The following is a 20,769-nucleotide window of genomic DNA, read 5'->3' on the forward strand; positions in this document are numbered from 1 at the left end:
TCTATTTTGACTGTTGACCGCGCCATAGGCAACACGATTGCAACACTTCCAGTATAGTACCACTTGCTAAAATACAGTCAATACATCGCGGTTTTATTCGCGATCAAATACCGCGAGTGAAGACCTGCTATACGATAGGTAACAGAAAGCTACGTATCTGAATACCACGATTGTATATGGTAGGTATTGTCTGTACAACATAATTCCTCTCTCAATTTCATTTGAACTAGCATTCCTATTATACAATCCATATAACTCTGAAATTATTTTAATAATTTCACGTATGTACATTGTACATGCCTTAACTGCATACCTTTATTTCGTATAAAATTTACTGCTATACTCTACAAATAAATGACAAAATGTTTTGTTTTCAGCGATTAGCTGATATAGCTCACACGTTGTTGAAAGTGTCCCCTTATGATCCAGAATCTATGGGATGCAGAGGTTTGCAGCATTATATGACGTACATTTTACCATCCACTGATTGGTCTAATGATGCCATGCGTCCAGCTTTGGTCACTATTCTGAGAAGACTGGATAAAGTGTTCCAAAAAATATCTAAAAAGACTTCTATAAGGGTAAGTGCTGAAACTATTTCGTGGACAGACATATTTATATATAATTTGCTTGTTTTTTCTTTTATAACCACACTGAAGCAATGAACATATTTGCAAACTTGTAAACTTTTTGCATATTTTTAGATAAATCGAAGTAAAATGTAAAAGTACACTAATAGTCTGGGATCCCAGGCCTATTTTCACCATTTACTACTAACAAGCTAATTTTTCGTGAGTTGCTTTATTTTGAAGAGACGCTTATCTTTTTTCCTTACAACGATTTCCGTATGTGGTAGATAACAAAGATAGCAGGGATAGTCATGTCGGGTTAGATGAATAATAGACCGGCGTCCATACAATGATAAAGGTTTTTTTTTAATAAATAACCATTTTCAATTTCGTTGCAACACGAAACTACAGCCGCATCATTATTCTAGTCCAATCAGAGAGTGCAGCAAGCACCTCTACCGGTTTCGAAACTTATTAGTCTCTCATCAGGAGGCACATATTCTGCTCTCTCTGACCCAACTAGGACAAACTCCGGCGTGCAGTCACGGATTGCAACGAACGAAATGGCAGGAATGCTCTAGCGGCAACTGCTAACAAAAAACTAAGTTTTCAATCTAATAGCACATAAAACAACATCAAAAGATGTTACTCTACATCCTAATAGATTGAAAACAATGGGAACCTTCTCTGGTAACACCTCCGAGGCTTCTACAATTTGCAAGCCATAACGGATGCTGAGACTAAGGAAGATGAGGGAATTTTACAATTTATAATTCACGTCCCATTTGCTCAGTGTGGTAAAGTTCCAACAAGAATAGTTCCCTTCGTACTCCAATCAAAGTAAACATGTAAGCATGTAAACAGAGTAAACATGTAAACATGTTTTTTTTTGTTTTTTAGTCGTTTGTTTAAAACTTTCTTCAAAACTCCGAAGCATTGACGGAGTGATTCGTAGGCATTCGTTGGGAATTCGTTGCACTAAAGATACGAAAATCACCATAAAGAATCTACGGAGACAAATCTGGTGACCCAGGAGGCCATACGACGCTGCCGATCCTCCCATTCCAATGCCAAATTTTATTCTAAATTGAATAAAACAAATAAAGCTTAATGTGGAGTACCGGCCTGTTGGAAAATCAACAAAAACCTGTTCTGTAAAAATTCTAAATGTAGTTTGCTTTATTTTTAGAGAAACACTGATTGGGATGCAGCAGCAGGATTACTTAAGGGCATTTACGATACAATGGTTAAATATCCCTACATAATCCACTGGTCTCAGATTAAAGCACTTATCAGTACATGTCAGGTAAAAACACGCAGTAATATGGTAAAATATTTGCGTAACTTTTATGAACATTTGCAGAGTTTAGTGGTAAGTGGTGACAACTGTCAATCTGAAGGAATGACCTCAGCTACAGCGGCGCTATTGAGGCAAGCTCCCCCACCACACTTTTGCTCCATGGTGGTGCGTCTCATTGCTCTACAAATTCAAAATATGCAAGTAAGTATTTCAAGCAAACTGTAAATAAGGCTATAAGGGACATACTAGTACAATATATCTTTCATTTGTTTTACTTACTGTCTTCATTTTTGCTCCGAAGGATGCACAGTTTCGTTTTAATAGATCTTTGATTTGTTTATTACGCTTGTAAGTATACCGTAAAATGGGGTGAATATAGGAACGGTTTTCAACTTTCAACTGAAAAAAATGTCACTATCACATATTGCAAACATAAAACTTATGCATTTTTATTTGGGTCTTACCTTCCTCTTTTGATATTTAGATGTTAATAAATTAAATAGTTAATACTTTAATCACAAAAAAATCAAAACCTGGTGTTCCTATTCACCCCACGAAGTGGAGTGAATGGGAACACCTGTATTAAAAACTATTGTGTTCCTATTCGTACATTTGTAGGGTCAATAGAAAGAGGTAAAAAGTGTCTAAGGTGTAAAGTAACATACACAAATAAATATAAAGTTTGTATTTTTGGAAATAAAATATATTGCTGAAATGAAAAATATTTTTTAAACTTTAATTTGGCATTTTTCTCTGAAAGATTATTAACCAGTTTCTTTGATAGTCTAGAAAACTTGTATTTAGCTATTGTGGATTCATTCCTGCCTCGTCCTGTTTTTCATTTCTCAACTATTTTGCGCAACATAATCTTCATGGGTCTTGTTGATTTTTGACATACATTTAAACGTTTTGGACAGCAGGAATTTACCGAATCCACATTTGGTCCTTCGAGCCGGATGCTGATAATTAGTGCCCATAATAATTGAAAAAAATATGTTCATTAATACCACGCGTGGTTGAGAACCCTGATAGAAGTTTGTTTTGGATTGGAGACGATAGCTAACCGCTAGAAACACGTTTTGCAAGGCATGGTCTGTTGTTAGATGAGATATTGTTTCGTTTGGTCTTACTCTATGGAGATATTAGATACAAAAGTAATTTCTAATATGTGGGGTGAATGGCAACACGGTAAATATTATGTTCCTATCCACCCCACATATATCAAATTCATGACGTGAACAATAATAATTGTTTTTAACAAAAAAAGTTAACGGATGAATCAAAATACCATCATGTTATATTGTTGTAAAGGTTAGAATAAACAAAAAATCAATACTCTTCAATATACTTTGACAGATATTTTGTACTTACTGAGAAAGTTTTTTAGGATGAGAAATATCCTCAAAATTAACAACTTTGTTTGCACGCCGAGAACATAGGAACCAGTGACGCCAACAACACAAATCTAAATTTCCTAAAGCCATATCACGTTAGTCAACTTGAAAAAAATTAAATATCCCAACGAAAGTAATATATGTGTTTAGGAAGATTATTGTAATTGTTTAGTGAAGTTTTGTTCCTATTCATCCCACTGTTCCTATATTCACCCCATTTTACGGTACTCTGTAATGTGAAATTCCTATATTATTACTGTGTAAATACCGATGTATTCCTGTAATTTAAAAATGCTTTAAAAAAATATTAATGTCAAAACAATTTTCGTTTAAAGTCACGAATTCAGTTTTTCAAATTGTAAGGATGTGATTATTGTTATTATTGTGGTTAACAGCTCGTTTCCTTTTGGCATTCTCGACAAAACACCCTGACTAGTAATTTAGTATATCTAAGATATCTTCAGGATTCGATGATTTCGAAATCCTCAACTTTTTGCAGGTGGCGTCTGTGAGAGTCCACGACTGAACTCCGTACAACAGTATAGGAAAGATATAACATCGTAGTAACCTGATTTTTATGGGCATTAATAAATCATTACATTTCAATAGCTTAACCATTTTTTTAAATGCAGATCTTGCTACCTCTGTCCTATATCTTTAGTTTTCATAGAAGTATATTTTTTTGTTTCTTTGGTGTTTCATCATCATCATCATCAATCAGCCCTTTGTATCCAATGCTGGATATAGGCCTCCCCTATATTCCTCCACTATCTTCTGTCCTGGGCGCTTAGAATCCAATTAGTGGTCATTATTTTTATATTGTCCGTCCATCACGTGGATGGTCTTCCTCTACTTCTTTTATCGGCTCTTGGTCTCCACTCGAGCAACCTCTTTGTCCATCTCCTATCTGTCAGACGGGCCACATGACCGGCCCACTTCCGTTTAAGTTTAGTCACCTGATATACAACATCTGTGACTCTGTTCTCAATCGTAGTTCTTCGTTTGTTATATGGTCCCGCAGTGACACACCAACCATCGACCTTTCCATCTTACGTTGAGCAATTCTCAGCTTCTTAGCAGATGCGGTTGTTAATGTTAGAGTTGCAGCACCATAGGTCATAACCGGTAAAACGCATTGGCTAAAGACTTTCCGTTTCAAGCAGATTGGAACATCACTTTTGAATACGTCTCTGAGTTTACCGTATGCGCCCCCAGGAGAGGATAATTCTTAGTTTCAATTCGCATGTTTAATTGTCTCTCGTGATTCGTGTTTCATGACCAAGATATTTGTACTCTTACTGTATCTGTGGCGTTTAATGGTTAAATTTTGTGGTTAATGCAATTTATTTTTAGGATACATCCACTTTGGAGCAAGTGTGCGGTGGTAGTTCCCTTTTCCCATCTCAAGAAAAAACTGAGAGCATGATTATTAACCTTATCATGCCTCTGTGTCTTCGAGTAGGATCTGGAAGGAAAGGTAACCTAAAATCACTGATTGAAGTAACTTTATCTTTTGTGAATGTATCCGTAAAGCAATGTTGTACATAAAACATCATTTTTGTAGACGTTGGTCAAATGAAACAAGCCGACATTAGTTTCGCACTAACTCTGGTACTGCATGCCATGAGTCCACCAAATACGAAGAGTTTGAATCCTTCAGGTCCGAATGTTAAACCAACGGCGGAAAATAGAACTGGAAGTTTGACTTTTACTGGCACAAGGGATGTGAAATTATCTGCGAAAATCAAAACATCTTTATACCAAGTGGCGTTCTTAGGTAGGTATGATAACAGAAATTTGAAATTATCTTCTGGGAAAAGTTTGGGAAGACTATGTTACTTTCCATAATTGTCAAAATGTCATCATACTTCTAAGAATGTACTTCGTGCGTTACAGCCCTTCGTGGATTTTAGCCGACTCGACAGCATGCCTCCACTCTTGTCTGTCTTGAGTAATCTCCATTAGATTGATATCGTCTGCAAATTCCAACAGTAAGTTTGGTCCTTCTCGATGAAATACTGTAGTCCGTTTTTCGATTCTTGCACTTCTGATTATGTGTGCCAGAGCTAAGTTGAAGAGTTGTGGTAAAAGTGCCTCTACCTGTTTTAGTCCATTGTTTATTTCAAATATCTCTAAGTATTGTTATCCATCTCTCACCCTAAATCGTAACCGTTCCATACACATCCGTATCAAGGTGACTAGTTTTTTTTAGAAATCCAAGTTTCTGCATCGCTGTTCACAGTCGAGCCCTGCATACCTTATCAAATGCTTGATTAAAATCTATGAACATCTGATGAAGCTCACGATCAAACTCCCAGCATTTTTCCATTATCTGTTTTATTGTAAATATCGGGTCAATAGTAGAGCGGTCCGGTCTAAATCTGCATTGATAATCCCCAACGATTTCTTCTGTGTATGTTTTGGATCTTTTTAGCAGATTGTTTGCAAGGACGTTGTAGGTGGTATGTAGGTTAATAAGCGTTTAACAATCACATTCTTACTAGTATATTGACAAGTATGAAATATGCCTGAAAACATTCTGACAATATTGGAGAGTAGTAAGTTCGTGTAACTTTCTGGCTACGGTCTAGTGTTAGGGTCTTCACCACTTACGTAACCGAGACCGACGGCTTGACGAAGCACGGTGGCAACTAAGTTAAATTTTGCTATTAATTGATATCATTTTTTTTGTAGCTTTAAAAATCATGGCGATATGTTTTGAAGGCGAGTTGATGAACGAGTGGTCGAAGATCGGGCGAACTATGAGGGAACTTGGCAAAAGAAATGAAGCTGCGACCTTTGTTTGGGACTTTTTAGATTTCGTCGTTACTCACCGGACCGTTCTGTATATCTTAATGCAACCCTTCATATTCCAAAAGGTAAAATCACGAAAACAATAATTATATGAATAATTTTCGTCATATCAATTTAAAATTTGTTTACAATTAAAATTTACAAATAGTCCATGTGGTGAGACCGCTCCCATCTGAAAAAAATTCTGATTCGGTTTCTTTGTGGATTACTATTCAAAAATGTCTCCTTTAAACAAATCTGAAGTGTGCCGGGCGGAATTTTTGGGCAGAAATTTTTTAAACAATTTTTTTAAACAAATACAAAAGATCACGTTTTTTTGCTCTGGAGCATATATTTTTAGGTTTTTTTGGTTCATTCTAAACAAGAAAGGTATCTTGTAATTTTTCTTAAAAATTGATAGTTTTCAAATTATAGTCGTTTTAAAATCTGAAAAATGCGAAAATACGCATTTTCGAGGCTTAAAAACTCATATTTCAATTAGAATTGTTGAGGTTGCCAGATACTTATATTGAATATTAAATATTCGTCTTCAAGATTCTGAAGAGTGATCGCGTCTAACCTTAATTTATAATGTTGTTTTTTAATTGTTAAATATGCGTCTTTATCCGATTTTCTTGCCAATGCGGCGCATTCTATTTCAAAAATCTCCTATTTTCCTTCGAAAAATATTTTTTCTATTCTTTGGGATATTCTAAATAAAATAAGTCTCATGAAATTTTTCTCAAAAGTTAACAGTTTTAAAGTTATAAGCGATTTAAAATCAGAAAAATGCCAAAAAAACGCATTTTTGGATTTTAAATCGCTTATTTAACGCTATATTAACTTTAAAACTGTTAACTTTTGAGAAAAATGTCAAGAAAAATATTTTATTTAGAATGTCCCAAAGAATCTAGAAAAAATATCTTTCGGAGGAAAATTGGAGATTTTTGAAATAGAGCTCGCCGCACCTGCAAAAAATCGGATGGACTATTATATTTAATAATTAAAAAACAACGGTTTAAATTAAGGTTAGACGCAATCACTCTTCAGAATCTTGAAGCTGAATGTTTGATCTTCAATTTAAGTTAAGTATATTCAAATGGGAAATAAGCCACAATTTTACCTAAAAATGGTTTTATTGATTTTATGGCTTATTTCCCATTTGAATATACTTGATTATAAAAATGCCACAAGAAAATAGCTTCAGAACAACACTTCAATTTAAGTATCTGGCAACCTCAAAAATAGTAATTTAAATATGAGTTTTTAGGCCCCGAATATGCGTATTTTCGCATTTTTCAGATTTTAAATCGCCTATAACTCGAAAACTATCAATTTTTAGAAAATTTACAACATACCCTTCTTGTTTAGAATGACCCACAAAACTTAAAAATATATGTTCCAGAACAAAAAAAACGTGATCTTTTGTATTTGTTTAAAAAAATTGTTTAAACAATTTCTGCTCAAAAATTCCGCCCGGCACCCTTCAGATTTCTTTAAAGAGAACATTTTTGAATAGGAATCCACAAAGAAACCGAATCAGAAATGGACTAAAAATCGAAATGAGAAGTCCCAAATCTGAATACCTCTACCGTGGAACCAAACCAATTTCTGGGACTCTGCAATATGCAGTCACGGACCCGTCCATTCGTCTAGGAAAAAAATCCAATAAAAGATGGTTCCGTGTACTCACAATATTAGTAAACTGAGAAAATGAAAGACAACTTATGTTTCATTTCGATTCAGGGATAACTAATCATCCCCTTACGTACATTTCACTTTCTCTTGAGATGAACAGAGCGGATATAATTATGATCTGCTCTGATCTGATAGAGCAAATCAAATAGCCCCTCTGATGATCTCTGGAGAGATAATAACTAATTAATAACTTGTTTGTATATATTTAGCTAGCACAACCGCCTATATCAGATTTTGAACGAAATATGCATTCCAAAATAAGAAATAAGATGCACAGCATCGGTTTGCCGCTTCCAAAAGGCAGGGGAGCACTATTAATGGAACTAGCCCACGAGATGAAACTGTTGAAAGAAGAAATTGAAAACTGTAAGTGCTTTTCTAAAACTCCTTATATGACGGTGGTTTTCCCTGTTTTTAATTACCTCCATTCAAGTCTATTGTTTTCTTTAAGCACGAGAGAACTTGTTCGATACAAAGAAAGATTCTGCTCCTACCTGTCAAATGACAACAGAAGTCCATTCAACCAGAACTCAAAGACCTTCATTAATAGGTCTTCTAACAGGCGAAGGTCATCATGGAAAGAGTGCTGGAACTCACGACATCATGCATTCCCATCTCAAAGGTATTTTTAGTAATTTCTAAATCGTTTTATACATAAATTTGAGCCTTCTTAAAAAAGACAGCACTTTCCAGTACTCTGGGCTAATTAGCAAAATTCATGGAAAAGTTAAATACCAGCAATTTTATTGCTGGAATCGAATTATAACATCCTATATATTAATAATATAGTTATGCAAAGTCCTCAAATAGTGTGCTACTTTTTTTATAAACAAAATGGCGCCGACAAATCGTATTTTTTTCAATTATTGCTCTATAACTCCGAAGATTTTAACTTTACAACAATAACACCCAAATAAAAATTCACCGCAATTAAATTCTGCATAGAGATATGTTTTTCACGATTTGCTCCGACGAAAATTTTCCTCGAAAAATGCGGGTTTTCCTAACAAAAACTTTATTTTTCAAATAAAGTTTTAGGTAAGTAATTATTAATCAATAATTAAATAACTTAGTGATATCAAAGATTTCTTGGTATAGATTGTAATTCCAGAAGTCGGTGAAAATTAAACGAATATTTTAGCAACAATTCAATTGTTAATTAACAATTTACGATCGCAATAATAACCAAAATAATCATGATACATTGATCAAACTTATAAAGATTATAAAGATGAGATGCTTGTTCAATATTTTATCGACAAAATATAAATTTTTCTTTTTTTTGCATAATCTTTAAATTTTGAATAAAAAAATAGTTATAATACGTAGTCTAATTAGTAAAGTACAAAGAAAGGTTATTTACCAGCAATGTTATTGCTTTAATCGGACTATAAGATCCTATATATTATTAATATAGGTATGCAAAGTCCACAGATAGTGTGCTACTTTTTTTATAAATAAAATGGCGCCGACAAATCGTATTTTTTTAAATTATTGCTCTATAACTCCGAAGATTTTACGTTTACACCAAAAATACTCAAATAAAAATTCACCCCAATTTAATTCTACATAGAGGCATGTTTTTCCCGATTTGCTCCGACGAAAATTTTCCTCGGAAAATGTGGGTTTTCCCAATAAAATCTCGAATTTTCAAATAAATTTTTTGGGCAAGTAATTATTTATCAATAATTATATAGCTTGGTGAAATAAAAGCTTTCTTGGTATAGATTATAAATTCAGAAGCCGGTTAAAATGAAACGAATATTTTAGCAACAATTCAATTGTTAATTAACAATTTACAGTCGCAATAACAACCAAAATAATAATGAGACATTGATCAAACTTAGAAAGATTATAAAGATGTGATGCCTATTTGATATTTTGTCGACAAAATATAAATTTTTCATTTTTTTGCATAATCTTTAAATGTTTTAAAAAAATTGTTATAAATAAATTAACATTTTTTAGAAATTGTTTATTATATTCTAATTTTAAAAAATACTTGAAATGCGTATTTCATAGGTCTTGAAAATGAATGCATTAAAAATTTTTTCCAACCATTTACAAAAAAGTTATGAAACAGCAAAATAAATATACGATTTCTCTGTTGTTTATAATTTGTTTTAATTGTTTCAAAGCTTAAAAGTGAGTCTATGGTACGATCTAATTACTCACAAAGAATGTCAAAAATTAGTGCAACGTTTATATTTTAATCAAAGATTAAAAATACTTTCTTTTGTAATTTTTAGCGCGAAAGTAGGCTTGATACAGAGCCGGAGATAAAATGTTCACTCGAAGCGACTGACACGCTTAAACTCGCGCGAGTTGTGTATGTGGGCGGGTAGCTACGGTACTGTATTATTCTACTTTCGCGCGTGTAAATTACAAAAAAATATATTTATAATCTTTAATTAAAATATAACCATTAAGCTAATAATCGACATTGTTTTATAAATAAATAGCTTGTACTTTAAACTCACTTCTACGCTTTGAAAGAATTTAAAAAAATTATTAACACCGTAGTAATCGTATGTTTATTTTGCTGTTTCATAACTTTTTTGCAAATGGTTGCAAAAAAGTTTTAAAGCATTCATTTTCAAGATATTTGAAATGCGCATTTTAGCTATTTTTAAAAATTATAATATAATAAAAACTTTCGGAGAAACGTTAATTTGTTTATAACTATTTTTTTTAAGATTTAAAGATTATGCAAAAAAATAAAAAATTTATATTTTGTCTACAAAATCTTAAATAGGCATCTCATCTTTATAAGATTTTAAAGTTTGATCAGTGTATCATAATTATTTTGGTTATTATTGCGACCGTAAATTATTAATTAACAATTGAATTGTTGCTAAAATATTCGTTTAATTTTCACCAGCTTCTGGAACTATAATCTAAGCCAAGAAGGCTTTTAAGTCACCAAATTATTTAATTATTGGTAAATAATTACTTACCTAAAACTTTATTTGAAAATTAAAGGTTTTGTTGGGAAAACCCGCATTTTTCGAGGAAAATTTTCGTCGGAACAGATCGGGAGAAACACGTCCCTATGCAGAATTTAATCACGGTGAATTTTTATTTGAGTGTTTTTGTTGTAAAGTTAAAATCTTCGGAGTTCTAGAGCAATAATTGAAAAAAAACACGATTTTCGGGCGCCATTTTGTTTATAAAAAAAGTAGCACACTATCTGAAGACTTTGCATACCTATATTATTAATATATAGGATCTTATAATTCGATTCCAGCAATAAAATTGCTGGTAAATAACTTTTCCCAAAAATGGCCTATTCTCCGATAATCAGCCCAGACTACAGTTCTTGTTTGTTTGTTTATACCTACCTATGAAATATTTTTTGTGATTTTTAGAATCGTCAAGTACAAGCCACACTTCAACTCCCGTTCAAAGTTCACACATAAATGAAGGACAGGAACCAAATGCTAACGGTCACTCCACGCCAGGCGCTCAACCAGGTAATCTATCTAATTTTGTATTTGCAGCTTTGTATGAACTCAGTATACTCCTCTGTATGTTCCCATTATCAACATTAGATACTCGGATGATACTGTCATCATTTTATGTTGTTCTGAAGCTATTTTTTTGTGGCATTTTTACAATTTTAACTATTTAGAATGGGAAATAAGCCACAATATTATTAAAAAATGATTTTTATTAACGTTTCGACGCCCAAATCGGGTGCCGTTGTCAAAATACAAAATACTATTAATATAAACAAAAATGTTGTTGCTTAGTAAAAAAATTCTTCTAATCTATCTATCAATCGGTTTTAAAACGTCTTGCGACGTTGTCCGATGCCTAATTTCCATGACACTCTATCATCCCATTGGCCCTCTCTAAGATCTCTTGCGCTCATCGCCTTCGTTACTCCCTCTCTCCAAGATTTCTTGGGTCTTCCTCTCTTTCTGCGGTTTGGTGGTACCCATTGCATAATTATTTTAGGGAGTCTTGAGTTATCCATCCTCTGGACGTGTCCGTACCATATCAGCTGTTTTCTTTCTATGTCTGTTGTTAGAGAGCCGTCAACCCCCATTCGCTGTCTTATCTCATCATTACGTATTCTCTCTCTGCGTGACACTCCTACTGATCTTCTAAAAGCGTCCATTTCTACTGCCTCCAGTTTTCTTCTGTTGTTTTCGGTTATCCGCCAAGTTTCTGCTCCGTACAATAGACTGCTTTTAATAAGAGATTCGTAGATATTGTGTTTTCTTCTTTTTCCTATTTCATGATTCCACAGTACGCTGTTTAGACAACCTATTGTTTTTCTGGATTGTGTTATTCTTCTCTTTATTTCTTCATCATCTTTCCCCGTTGTGTCAAAAACGATTCCTAGATATGTGTAATGGTCGCAGGGCATGATGATTTCATTATTTTCTAATGTGATGTTCGATAGTTCGGTACCTATTGGCAGGTATTTTGTTTTTTCTGTATTAATTTCTAGTCCCCACTTTCTATATTCTTCTTGTAATTTCCTTGCCATGTACTCTAAATCATCTTTATCGTTTGCTATAACAACCTGGTCATCAGCAAACTGCAATGTATATAAGCAAATCTCTCCAAGGTCTACGCCCATGCCTCTGCATTTTCGTTTCCACTCTTTCAATGCTTTTGCAACATATATTTTAAATAAGGTCGGTGATACACAACACCCCTGACGTAGACCTTTATTAACCAGGAAGCTTTGCGATAATCTGTTTCCAGTTTTTATTTCTTCTAATAATTCTTCTAATAATTTATTTAATTTGACTCATTTATATCGGCAATTCAGATACATATGATACATTTTAAAGTAGAAGACTTTAAAATGATATTGCCAATATTTATGAGTTGCGTTCCTGGGACGACTTTACTGAAAGATAGTTCATTCGATTACATGAAATCAACCCCAACTCAAGAATATCCGTCACAAAAAAATCATAGCATGTGATCTGTCTTTAAAGTGAATAAAGACACATCAAGACCATTAAACGTTAGAATAATTGAACATCAATCTTATATTAAAAATAGAGAATTTGATAGATCTCAAATATGTCAACACGCATGGGATAATGAACATAGAGTTCAGTGGAGAGATTCAAGTATAGTCCTGAAAGAAACAGATAGTAAAAAGAGAAAAATCAAAGAAGCGGCTCTAATTATGCTAAACGAAACCAATTGTGTCGCAAATTCCTCGGTGGAATGCAGTAGGATGTGGATACCCATACTGAAAGAGGAAGTCAATAGAAAGAAAATACCACAATTAGTAAGTCAATAGTCGAGTTAGTACATATTTTATATTTTAGTATTACTTATATACCCATGTATTATTGATATTATTTATAATTTAAACAAAATTATAGTAAAGTCAGAATTTGGTATTAATTTTGAGAGTAAATTAAATGTAAGACCAAATACTTACGATGTCGGGATAGTATCACGAGGTTTTTCCTGGTTTTCCCTCGTGATTTACTATGAGATCTCTAACGCGAGAATTTTAATGTCACCGTTGCATGTGGTTGTCTTTTTAAAGACAGATCACATGCTATGATTTTTTGTGACGGATATTCTTGAGTTGGGGTTGATTTCATGTAATCGAATGAACTATCTTTCAGTAAAGTCGTCCCAGGAACGCAACTCATAAATATTGGCAATATCATTTTAAAGTCTTCTACTTTAAAATGTATCATATGTATCTGAATTGCCGATATAAATGAGTCAAATTAAATAAATTATTAGAAGAATTTTTTTACTAAGCAACAACATTTTTGTTTATATTAATAGTATTTTGTATTTTGACAACGGCACCCGATTTGGGCGTCGAAACGTTAATAAAAATCATTTTTTAATAATATTGTGGCTTATTTCCCATTCTAAATAGTTACAAAAGTCATCATTTTAATTTAAAATTTGTTTACAATTAAAATTTACAAAATCGAAATGAGATGTCCCAAATTTAAAGACCTCTACCGTGGAACCAAACCAATTTCTGGGACTCTGCAGTATGCAGTCACATACCGTTCATTCGTTTAGAAACAGATTCCAAAGAAAATGGGTTCCGTCTACTCACAATATGAGTAAGCTGAGAAAATGGAAGACTGCATATATTTCATTTCGATTCAGAGATATACCCTATTCCACGAACATACGCCTGTTTTGGATTACTTCGACAACGAATATTTTACTGTGCAAAATAAGAAGAACAAAAGTAAATTGCAAATTACATTGTTGTTTATTGGAATAATTATTAGCGCCATTTAATTTTGTACTTCTTATGTTGCACAGTAAAATATTCCTTGTCGAAGTAATCCAAAACAGGCGTATGTTCGTGGAATGGCCCATAATTATTCATTCCCTTACGTACATTTCACTTTCTTCTGAGATGAACATCGGAACAACTCGGATGATATACTGTCATCCGAAAATATTAAGGGGCTTCAGAGGCTGGTGACCAGAATAGTGGAGGATGGACAAGAATACGGTCTAGCATTAAACGTCAGAAAGACAAAATTTATGAGAATATCTAAAAAGAAACAACGAGAATCTTTTCATAAACGGAACCAAGGTCGAACGGGTAGACCAATATGCATATCTTGGAAAAGTGATCAACTCCACAAATGATTATTTCTAGGAAATGATAATCAGAATATAAAAGGCTAGAGCAAATTTTCACAAAATGAGAAGAGTGCCCTGCACAAGAGATTTGAATTTCGACCTAAGAGTTACATTGGCTTGGTGCTACATTTTCTCGACTTTGTCTTATGGAATGGAAACTTGGATCTTGAATGCCGCATCAATAAAAAACTGAAATAATTTAAGAAGTGGGTATCTAGAAGAATTCTGAAAATATTGTGGACAAAACATGTCACAAGCAAAGACGTTCTGAGAAAGATGAATAAAGAAATGGAAATCTTAAATACAATCAAAACAAGAAAATTGGGATATCTCATACGTATTACACGTGGAGAGAAATACAACTGGCTCCAATTGATTATGCAGATAAAGATTCAAGGAAGAAGAAGCATAGAGAGACGCAGAATATCGTGGCTGGACGATCTAAGATAATGGTACATATGTACAGTTACGGCCAGTGAATAGTTTACAGGCTGGCTTATCTAGGAGCCGATTTTTTAAATTTTTACCTCGTTTAAACGCACCTCTTGCGTCAAAGTGACGTTGCCAGTGGTGTACCTAGAACAGGTTGATAAAAATTAAATTATCAAAATGGTAAAAATAAATTTTACGAAATTTATCAAAATGGAAAATATAGAAAGAAGTTTTTTTGAATAAAATTGATTATGGTCTTAATATGGTTTAGTTTCTTATTTTATTTTTCAACACTCACGAAATTTTTGACAAGCATTGTAGGTCTGGATCCCGCGTATGAAAAAAAAGTTGATTAATAGCAAGCTGAAAATTTGTTAATAGCTTAAGGGTGTCTAGTTGAACAAACTTTGATATATGGGAACACTGGAACGGGCGACGTATTAACTGTGGAACAGGTTAAAAATTTGGAACGGTCAGAACACGAAAACTGCACCTTTATTTTGTCCGACAGAACAGACTTAAACTCTTCGAACAGAGATTAAACTCTCATACAAAAATCAGACTGCTATTTATCACCTGTCATAATTCCTGTCATTTGACATATTCTACATGTTCCACTCATTAAAACGCCCATTTGGTGATAAATAGCAGTCTGATTTTTGCATGAGAGTTTAATCTCTGTTCGGAGAGTTTAAGTCTGTTCTGTCGGACAAAATACATGTGCCGTTTTCGTGGTCTGACCGTTCCAAATTTTTAACCTGTTTCACAGTTAAAACGTCCCCTGTTCCAGTGTTCCCATATATCAAAGTTTGTTCAACTAGACACCCTTAAGCTTTTAATAAATTTTCAGCTTGCTATTAATCAACTTTTTTTTCATACGCGGGATCCAGACCTATTGACTTTTTGAGATTTTTTGACTTTGACATTTATCAAATCCATACGACACTGCAATTTTACAGTATTACAATATAAAAATTAATGTGTAAACTATTCAGTGACCGTAACTGTACATTAACTGAACTTTTCAGAGCAGCCGTCTCTAAAGTCCAAATAGCTATAATGATTGCCGACTTCCGTCGCGAAGATGTCACTTGAAGAAAATGCACCAAATTAAGTAACTGTAGTAATAAGGTAGAAGTTACTTTTGCTGACTTAAAGCAAGTGCGTAAGCTGTGGTCATTTAACAATGCAATTTCTACAAATACCCTAATGTACTACTCTCTTAGAGAAATAGAGATAGGTTTCAGATGATTTCAGGAAATTGTTAAGAATTACTATCTTACGAAATACAATACAAATTTAACTTTATCTTACGAAATAGAACTTGCCACCAGAAACATAATATAACACAATCGTTAATAGTTTCTCGTGCTTCGATTTTTTTAACGTACCTTTATTTTACTGGACAATGATTCTATCTTATGGGTAGCGGATAGACACTTAATCTACGATCCCGATAGAAAATAAGCATACTTCAGGGGACTGGCTCTGTCCACGCGAGCAATGTTTTGCTCTCAATTCCTTATTTCGAGAAATCATATCTCATCCTTTCATAGGTCCAAAAGCTAGTGAGATATTTCCTAAGCTATCATAAGTACCAGCTCAAGGTGTAGAGGAAATGATCCTGGACCAGCTTTAAGCTGGACTACCACAAGAATGACTGGAATGTCTGTGCAGTTTGAATGGTTGTGGTACTGCGATGGGGAAAGCAACGGGAAAACCACCGCATTACATTTCCCGAAAATCTAAATTGCAGACTAAAACCAGAAGATGGTCTTCAGTCCGGTGCACCCCTAAAATCGGTACGAAGATCCCCGTCAACTACTATTAAGATATAAAGATATGAACAGACAATCCAAATATATGGCAGGATAGTACGCATTGCCACCTGGAACTCTCTCTCCTGTCGTTTCCCCATTACTGAGGATCGTGATTTCTTCCAATATTCCTAACAATGTTTCTCCATTGGTCTCTATCTTCAGCTGCTCTAAGAGCTGCGCAGAATGAGTTTCTAGCTGAATGCTTTATTTGGTCAGACCATCTAGTTGGTGATCGTCCTCTTGATCTTCTCCCCGGAACGTTTCCAGAAACAATTAATCTCTCCAAACTGTCGTCACCTCTGCGAACTACTTGACCAAAGAATTGCAGAATACGTTGCAGACATATTGTGGACAGCCTTTTTTTAATATTGAGTTGGTTTAGAATGGAAACGTTTGTCCTATGAGCTGTCCAAGGTATGCGCAGCATTCTTCTCCAGCACCACATCTCAAAGGCATCAATTTTTTGGCGCTCGCATGCGCGAAGAGTCCAAGTCTCTGCTCCGTATAGAAATATTGAGAATACAAGGGCATTCACCAGTCTCATCTTGATATTTTGAGAGATAGATCTGTCTTTCCAAACTTTAGTTAGGCGACTCATCGCATTTTTTGCCATACCAATACGTCTCCGAACTTCTGCTTCACAGTTACCATCGTTAGTTATACTAGACCCGAGATAGACAAAGGTGTTTACTATCTGGTATTCCTGTAATATGTTAGTCAGTTGAATAGTGTCAAATCTGTCGACCACCATTATTTTTGTCTTAGCTTTATTGATTTTCAGACCAACTCTATTGCTTTCGTACTCAACTCTTCGCAGGAGATCAAACATTTCTTGCTCATTTGCTGCTATAAGTGTAGTGTCATCAGCAAATCTTAAATTGGAGATTTTCTTACCAGCTACTGTTACTCCACGTACTCCTGGAACGTACGCAGCTTATTCATGTCCTCAAGAAAAACTAATCCAGAACATCAATATACAACATATTTATTTTCTATACATCAATATCTATAGAACGTCTGCTCATAAACATCATAAAGAGGAGAAAAACAGAATACTTCGGTCATATAATTAGAGAGCTAAATACTATCTACTTCGCCTTATAATACAAGGAAAAGTGGAGGGAAAGAGATGGATTGGTCGAAAGAAACTTTCATGATTGCGTAATATTAGAAAATGGTGTGGTTCCAAGGTAGAAGCATTATTTTGCGCAGCAGCCGATAGAGAAGGGTTTCAGGAACTTGTAAACATGATGACGGCCAACGTCTGAATGCGGACACGGCACCTGAAGAATAAAATATTATACATCATTGTGCGGTTCCAAAATCGAGAGCTTACAATATATTTTTAGAGTACAAAGGACAAAGCAACATGTACAAATATACTTTCCTGATCCCTTATTAGTTTTACATTTGTATATAACTCATAGACACCTGTAGAACAATTTGTGCATGTCATTTTTACAGACCGTTCATCCCAAAGATCTTCAGTTAGTGACGACCACGGTGTACCTATGCCCAAGTCAGAATCCCTCATGTTCCATAAGGCCCACAAACTGCGTTTCGTTTCTTCCGTAGAATTTAGACACTCCTCAGGTAAAAAGTTGTTCCTAAATAATTTTTGATGAATTTGTGTTAGGTACTCTTAAGTAAATACAAAATAAACGTTTTTGCATATTTTAATGTAAAGGAGAAACATCGACTACACCCTTAAGTCCAGGAAGTCCTGCGGAAGACAGCTCTGGAGAGATATATCCAAATAAACCAAGATTGCAGCGTATTAAACCCCAAAGCAGGAAAACCTTTCGGATAAGAAAGAGCAAGAAAACCAGACAAGCTGAGGTAATTAATACTCACTTTTTACTATATCTAGAAATTTAATATATCTAGCTATAACTGCTTTTGATGGCCAAGAAGACGACTAGAACAGGGCATTTAGCATAAAATAAATCAATTTTTAAATACAGCACCTAGAGACCTGCAACTTTTTGCATTGTGTTCAGGATGATGTCAGGAAAAAAGCATACTATAGAAAAATGGATGGAAATACATAGTTGCATTTTAAAGTACATAAAATGCATCCAAAAGTGCATAAACATGTCAAAATAAGTATATTTTTGAAGTCGCTGAAGATGAATACGCTATCATAATCCACCACCAGAGCGCCAGGTGCGCAGATGCACTGCTAAAGCACGTCATCTAAAGGTGTGAGGGTTTTCGGCACTAAATTGACGCAAACAGATTATTAGGGGTTTTTGGGGTCTCTGGACAAGAAGACGAAATTAGAACCAACCCCAGGGTGCACCTAGTGCCCAAAACCCTCCAAGCTTGAGAAGTTAACATGCCTTGGCAGTGACCTTGGGCACCAGGTGGTCAGGGGATCGGTTCTGATGACGTATTCGTATTCAGCGACCAGAAAAACCGCGTAGTAATCTATTTGTATTCATTCAAGGCCAAAAACCTTCGAAACTCCAGAAGATGAGGTGCCTTAACAGTGAACGTGGACACCAGGTATTTTGGGTGTCAGTTCTGATGGCGTATTTGTGTTCAGTAACCCCAAAATGCCCTCGTGTAGTGTGTTTACATCAATTTAGGACCGAAATCACTCCAAACCCCAGAAGATGACGTGACCCTAGATACCAGGTGCTCTGTGTGTCGGTTCTGATGGCGTATTCGTTATCAGAAACCCCAAAAACCGCCCGAGTAATCTATTTGCATAAATTTATGCCGAACACACCCTCGAAACTCCAGAAGATGACGTGCCTTAGCAGTGACACTGGGCACCAGGCGCTCCAGGAATCGGTCCTGATGACATATTCGTGTTCGGCGACTCCAAAACCTTCCAAGTAAACTGTTTGCATCAATTTAGTGCTGACAACTCTCGAATCTCCAGATGACATGCCGTAGCAGTGACCCTGGGCACCAGGTGCTCCGGAGGTCGGTTCTGATGGCGTAGTTGCGTTCAGCAACAAAAAGTTATAAGTCTCCAGGTGGTGTATTTAAAAATCGATTTATTCAGGTGTTTTTAGTGCTAAATGTCCTGGTCTAGATATTGCAATGCTGCTAATTATTATTTCACCCATTATTTCATTATAATGAAAATTTTGGAATATTCTACACTAATATGATATAAGTAAAAGGTTAGTAATAATCTATAGTTTTGTTTTTTAATTAAATGTAATGTTTATATGTATAACGGACTCCCCTTCTCCAATAAATAGCCTTCCTTCTATTTCGTATCGTGTTAATTCTATATTTTATATAGAGAAAAATGAATACCACGCCAGTAGAAAAACTTCGCTTCAAAAGATTTGTTTTAAGGGGATATAGCTTCGAAATGATTTTTTATTTTCGACTATAACGTGTTAATTCATTCATTTCTAGGTTGCTCAAGCCAAACATGAGTCAGAATCGATTCTAGGCCCTCAACATCAAGATTCTCTATCCCCACCACCTACTCCTCCAGTAATTACTCAATCACTGCAGGAAAGTCAACAATCGCAATCTCAGACAACACCGCCAAAAGCCGATCTGTCTCAGAGTCAAAAATTTGAACCGATTTCTGATTCTCATCGTCTACGAATTGCTACCAGAAACAAGATGGCGGAAGGATCCTGGGACGAGGATTCTGCGATTTCGCAAACTTCTAGCACGTCAGGTTACAGGTTAAATTTATTTGTTATATTAATAATTTAGACTATAGTGTAGGAAACAGGTTGAACCTCGCAAACTGGACACAAGTCCGTTTTTATTTTTTTTTGGTATATCAAGGAGTGCTTATTATGAGACTAACATTTTCTTAAAAAATTTTGCCCCGGAACCCCCATTTTTATCCCTTTAAAGGGGGTAATTTGTGGTTTTTGCGCCCTTCCTGTACGTTTTGCAAAAAATTTCCTTAATAGAAATATAAAGTGGACTATATTTCCTACTATTTATTCCTCGACGCAAAGACGCAAGACAACATATAGCCAGGCTAAAATGGAGCTTAGCAGGTCATAACACTAGACAAACGGACAATAGGTGAAATACCACGATACAACAATGGAGACCATGGACAGGAAAGAGAGTAAGAGGACGACCCCAGATGAGTGGGGAGACGACATTAGAAAGATAGGAGGGACGCAGTGGAAACAGAAAGCACTAAACAGAAGCGAATG

General features: G+C 34.9%; 1 protein-coding gene across 15 annotated transcripts in view; it reads left to right on the plus strand.

The window, feature by feature from the left end:
- LOC114335908 (protein unc-80 homolog) overlaps positions 1–20,769 on the plus strand; it is a 180,207-nt gene that overhangs the window by 148,168 nt on the left and 11,270 nt on the right. For 12 of the 15 annotated variants that reach the window (XM_050654754.1, XM_050654753.1, XM_050654759.1 and 9 more), the window contains 12 exons: positions 378–581; positions 1,759–1,875; positions 1,933–2,070; positions 4,617–4,740; positions 4,828–5,040; positions 5,958–6,142; positions 7,964–8,120; positions 8,206–8,376; positions 11,123–11,227; positions 18,080–18,208; positions 18,303–18,454; positions 19,997–20,277. In XM_050654754.1, coding sequence (XP_050510711.1) covers positions 378–581; positions 1,759–1,875; positions 1,933–2,070; positions 4,617–4,740; positions 4,828–5,040; positions 5,958–6,142; positions 7,964–8,120; positions 8,206–8,376; positions 11,123–11,227; positions 18,080–18,208; positions 18,303–18,454; positions 19,997–20,277 — 1,976 coding nt within the window. Of the gene's footprint in view, positions 1–377; positions 582–1,758; positions 1,876–1,932; positions 2,071–4,616; positions 4,741–4,827; positions 5,041–5,957; positions 6,143–7,963; positions 8,121–8,205; positions 8,377–11,122; positions 11,228–18,079; positions 18,209–18,302; positions 18,455–19,996; positions 20,278–20,769 lie in introns of those variants that run through there. The other 3 variants (XM_050654762.1, XM_050654764.1, XR_007699013.1) reach the window with 2 other exon arrangements.

Source organism: Diabrotica virgifera, chromosome 6 (assembly GCF_917563875.1).
Source record: "Diabrotica virgifera virgifera chromosome 6, PGI_DIABVI_V3a".
Lineage (NCBI taxonomy): Eukaryota > Metazoa > Arthropoda > Insecta > Coleoptera > Chrysomelidae > Diabrotica > Diabrotica virgifera.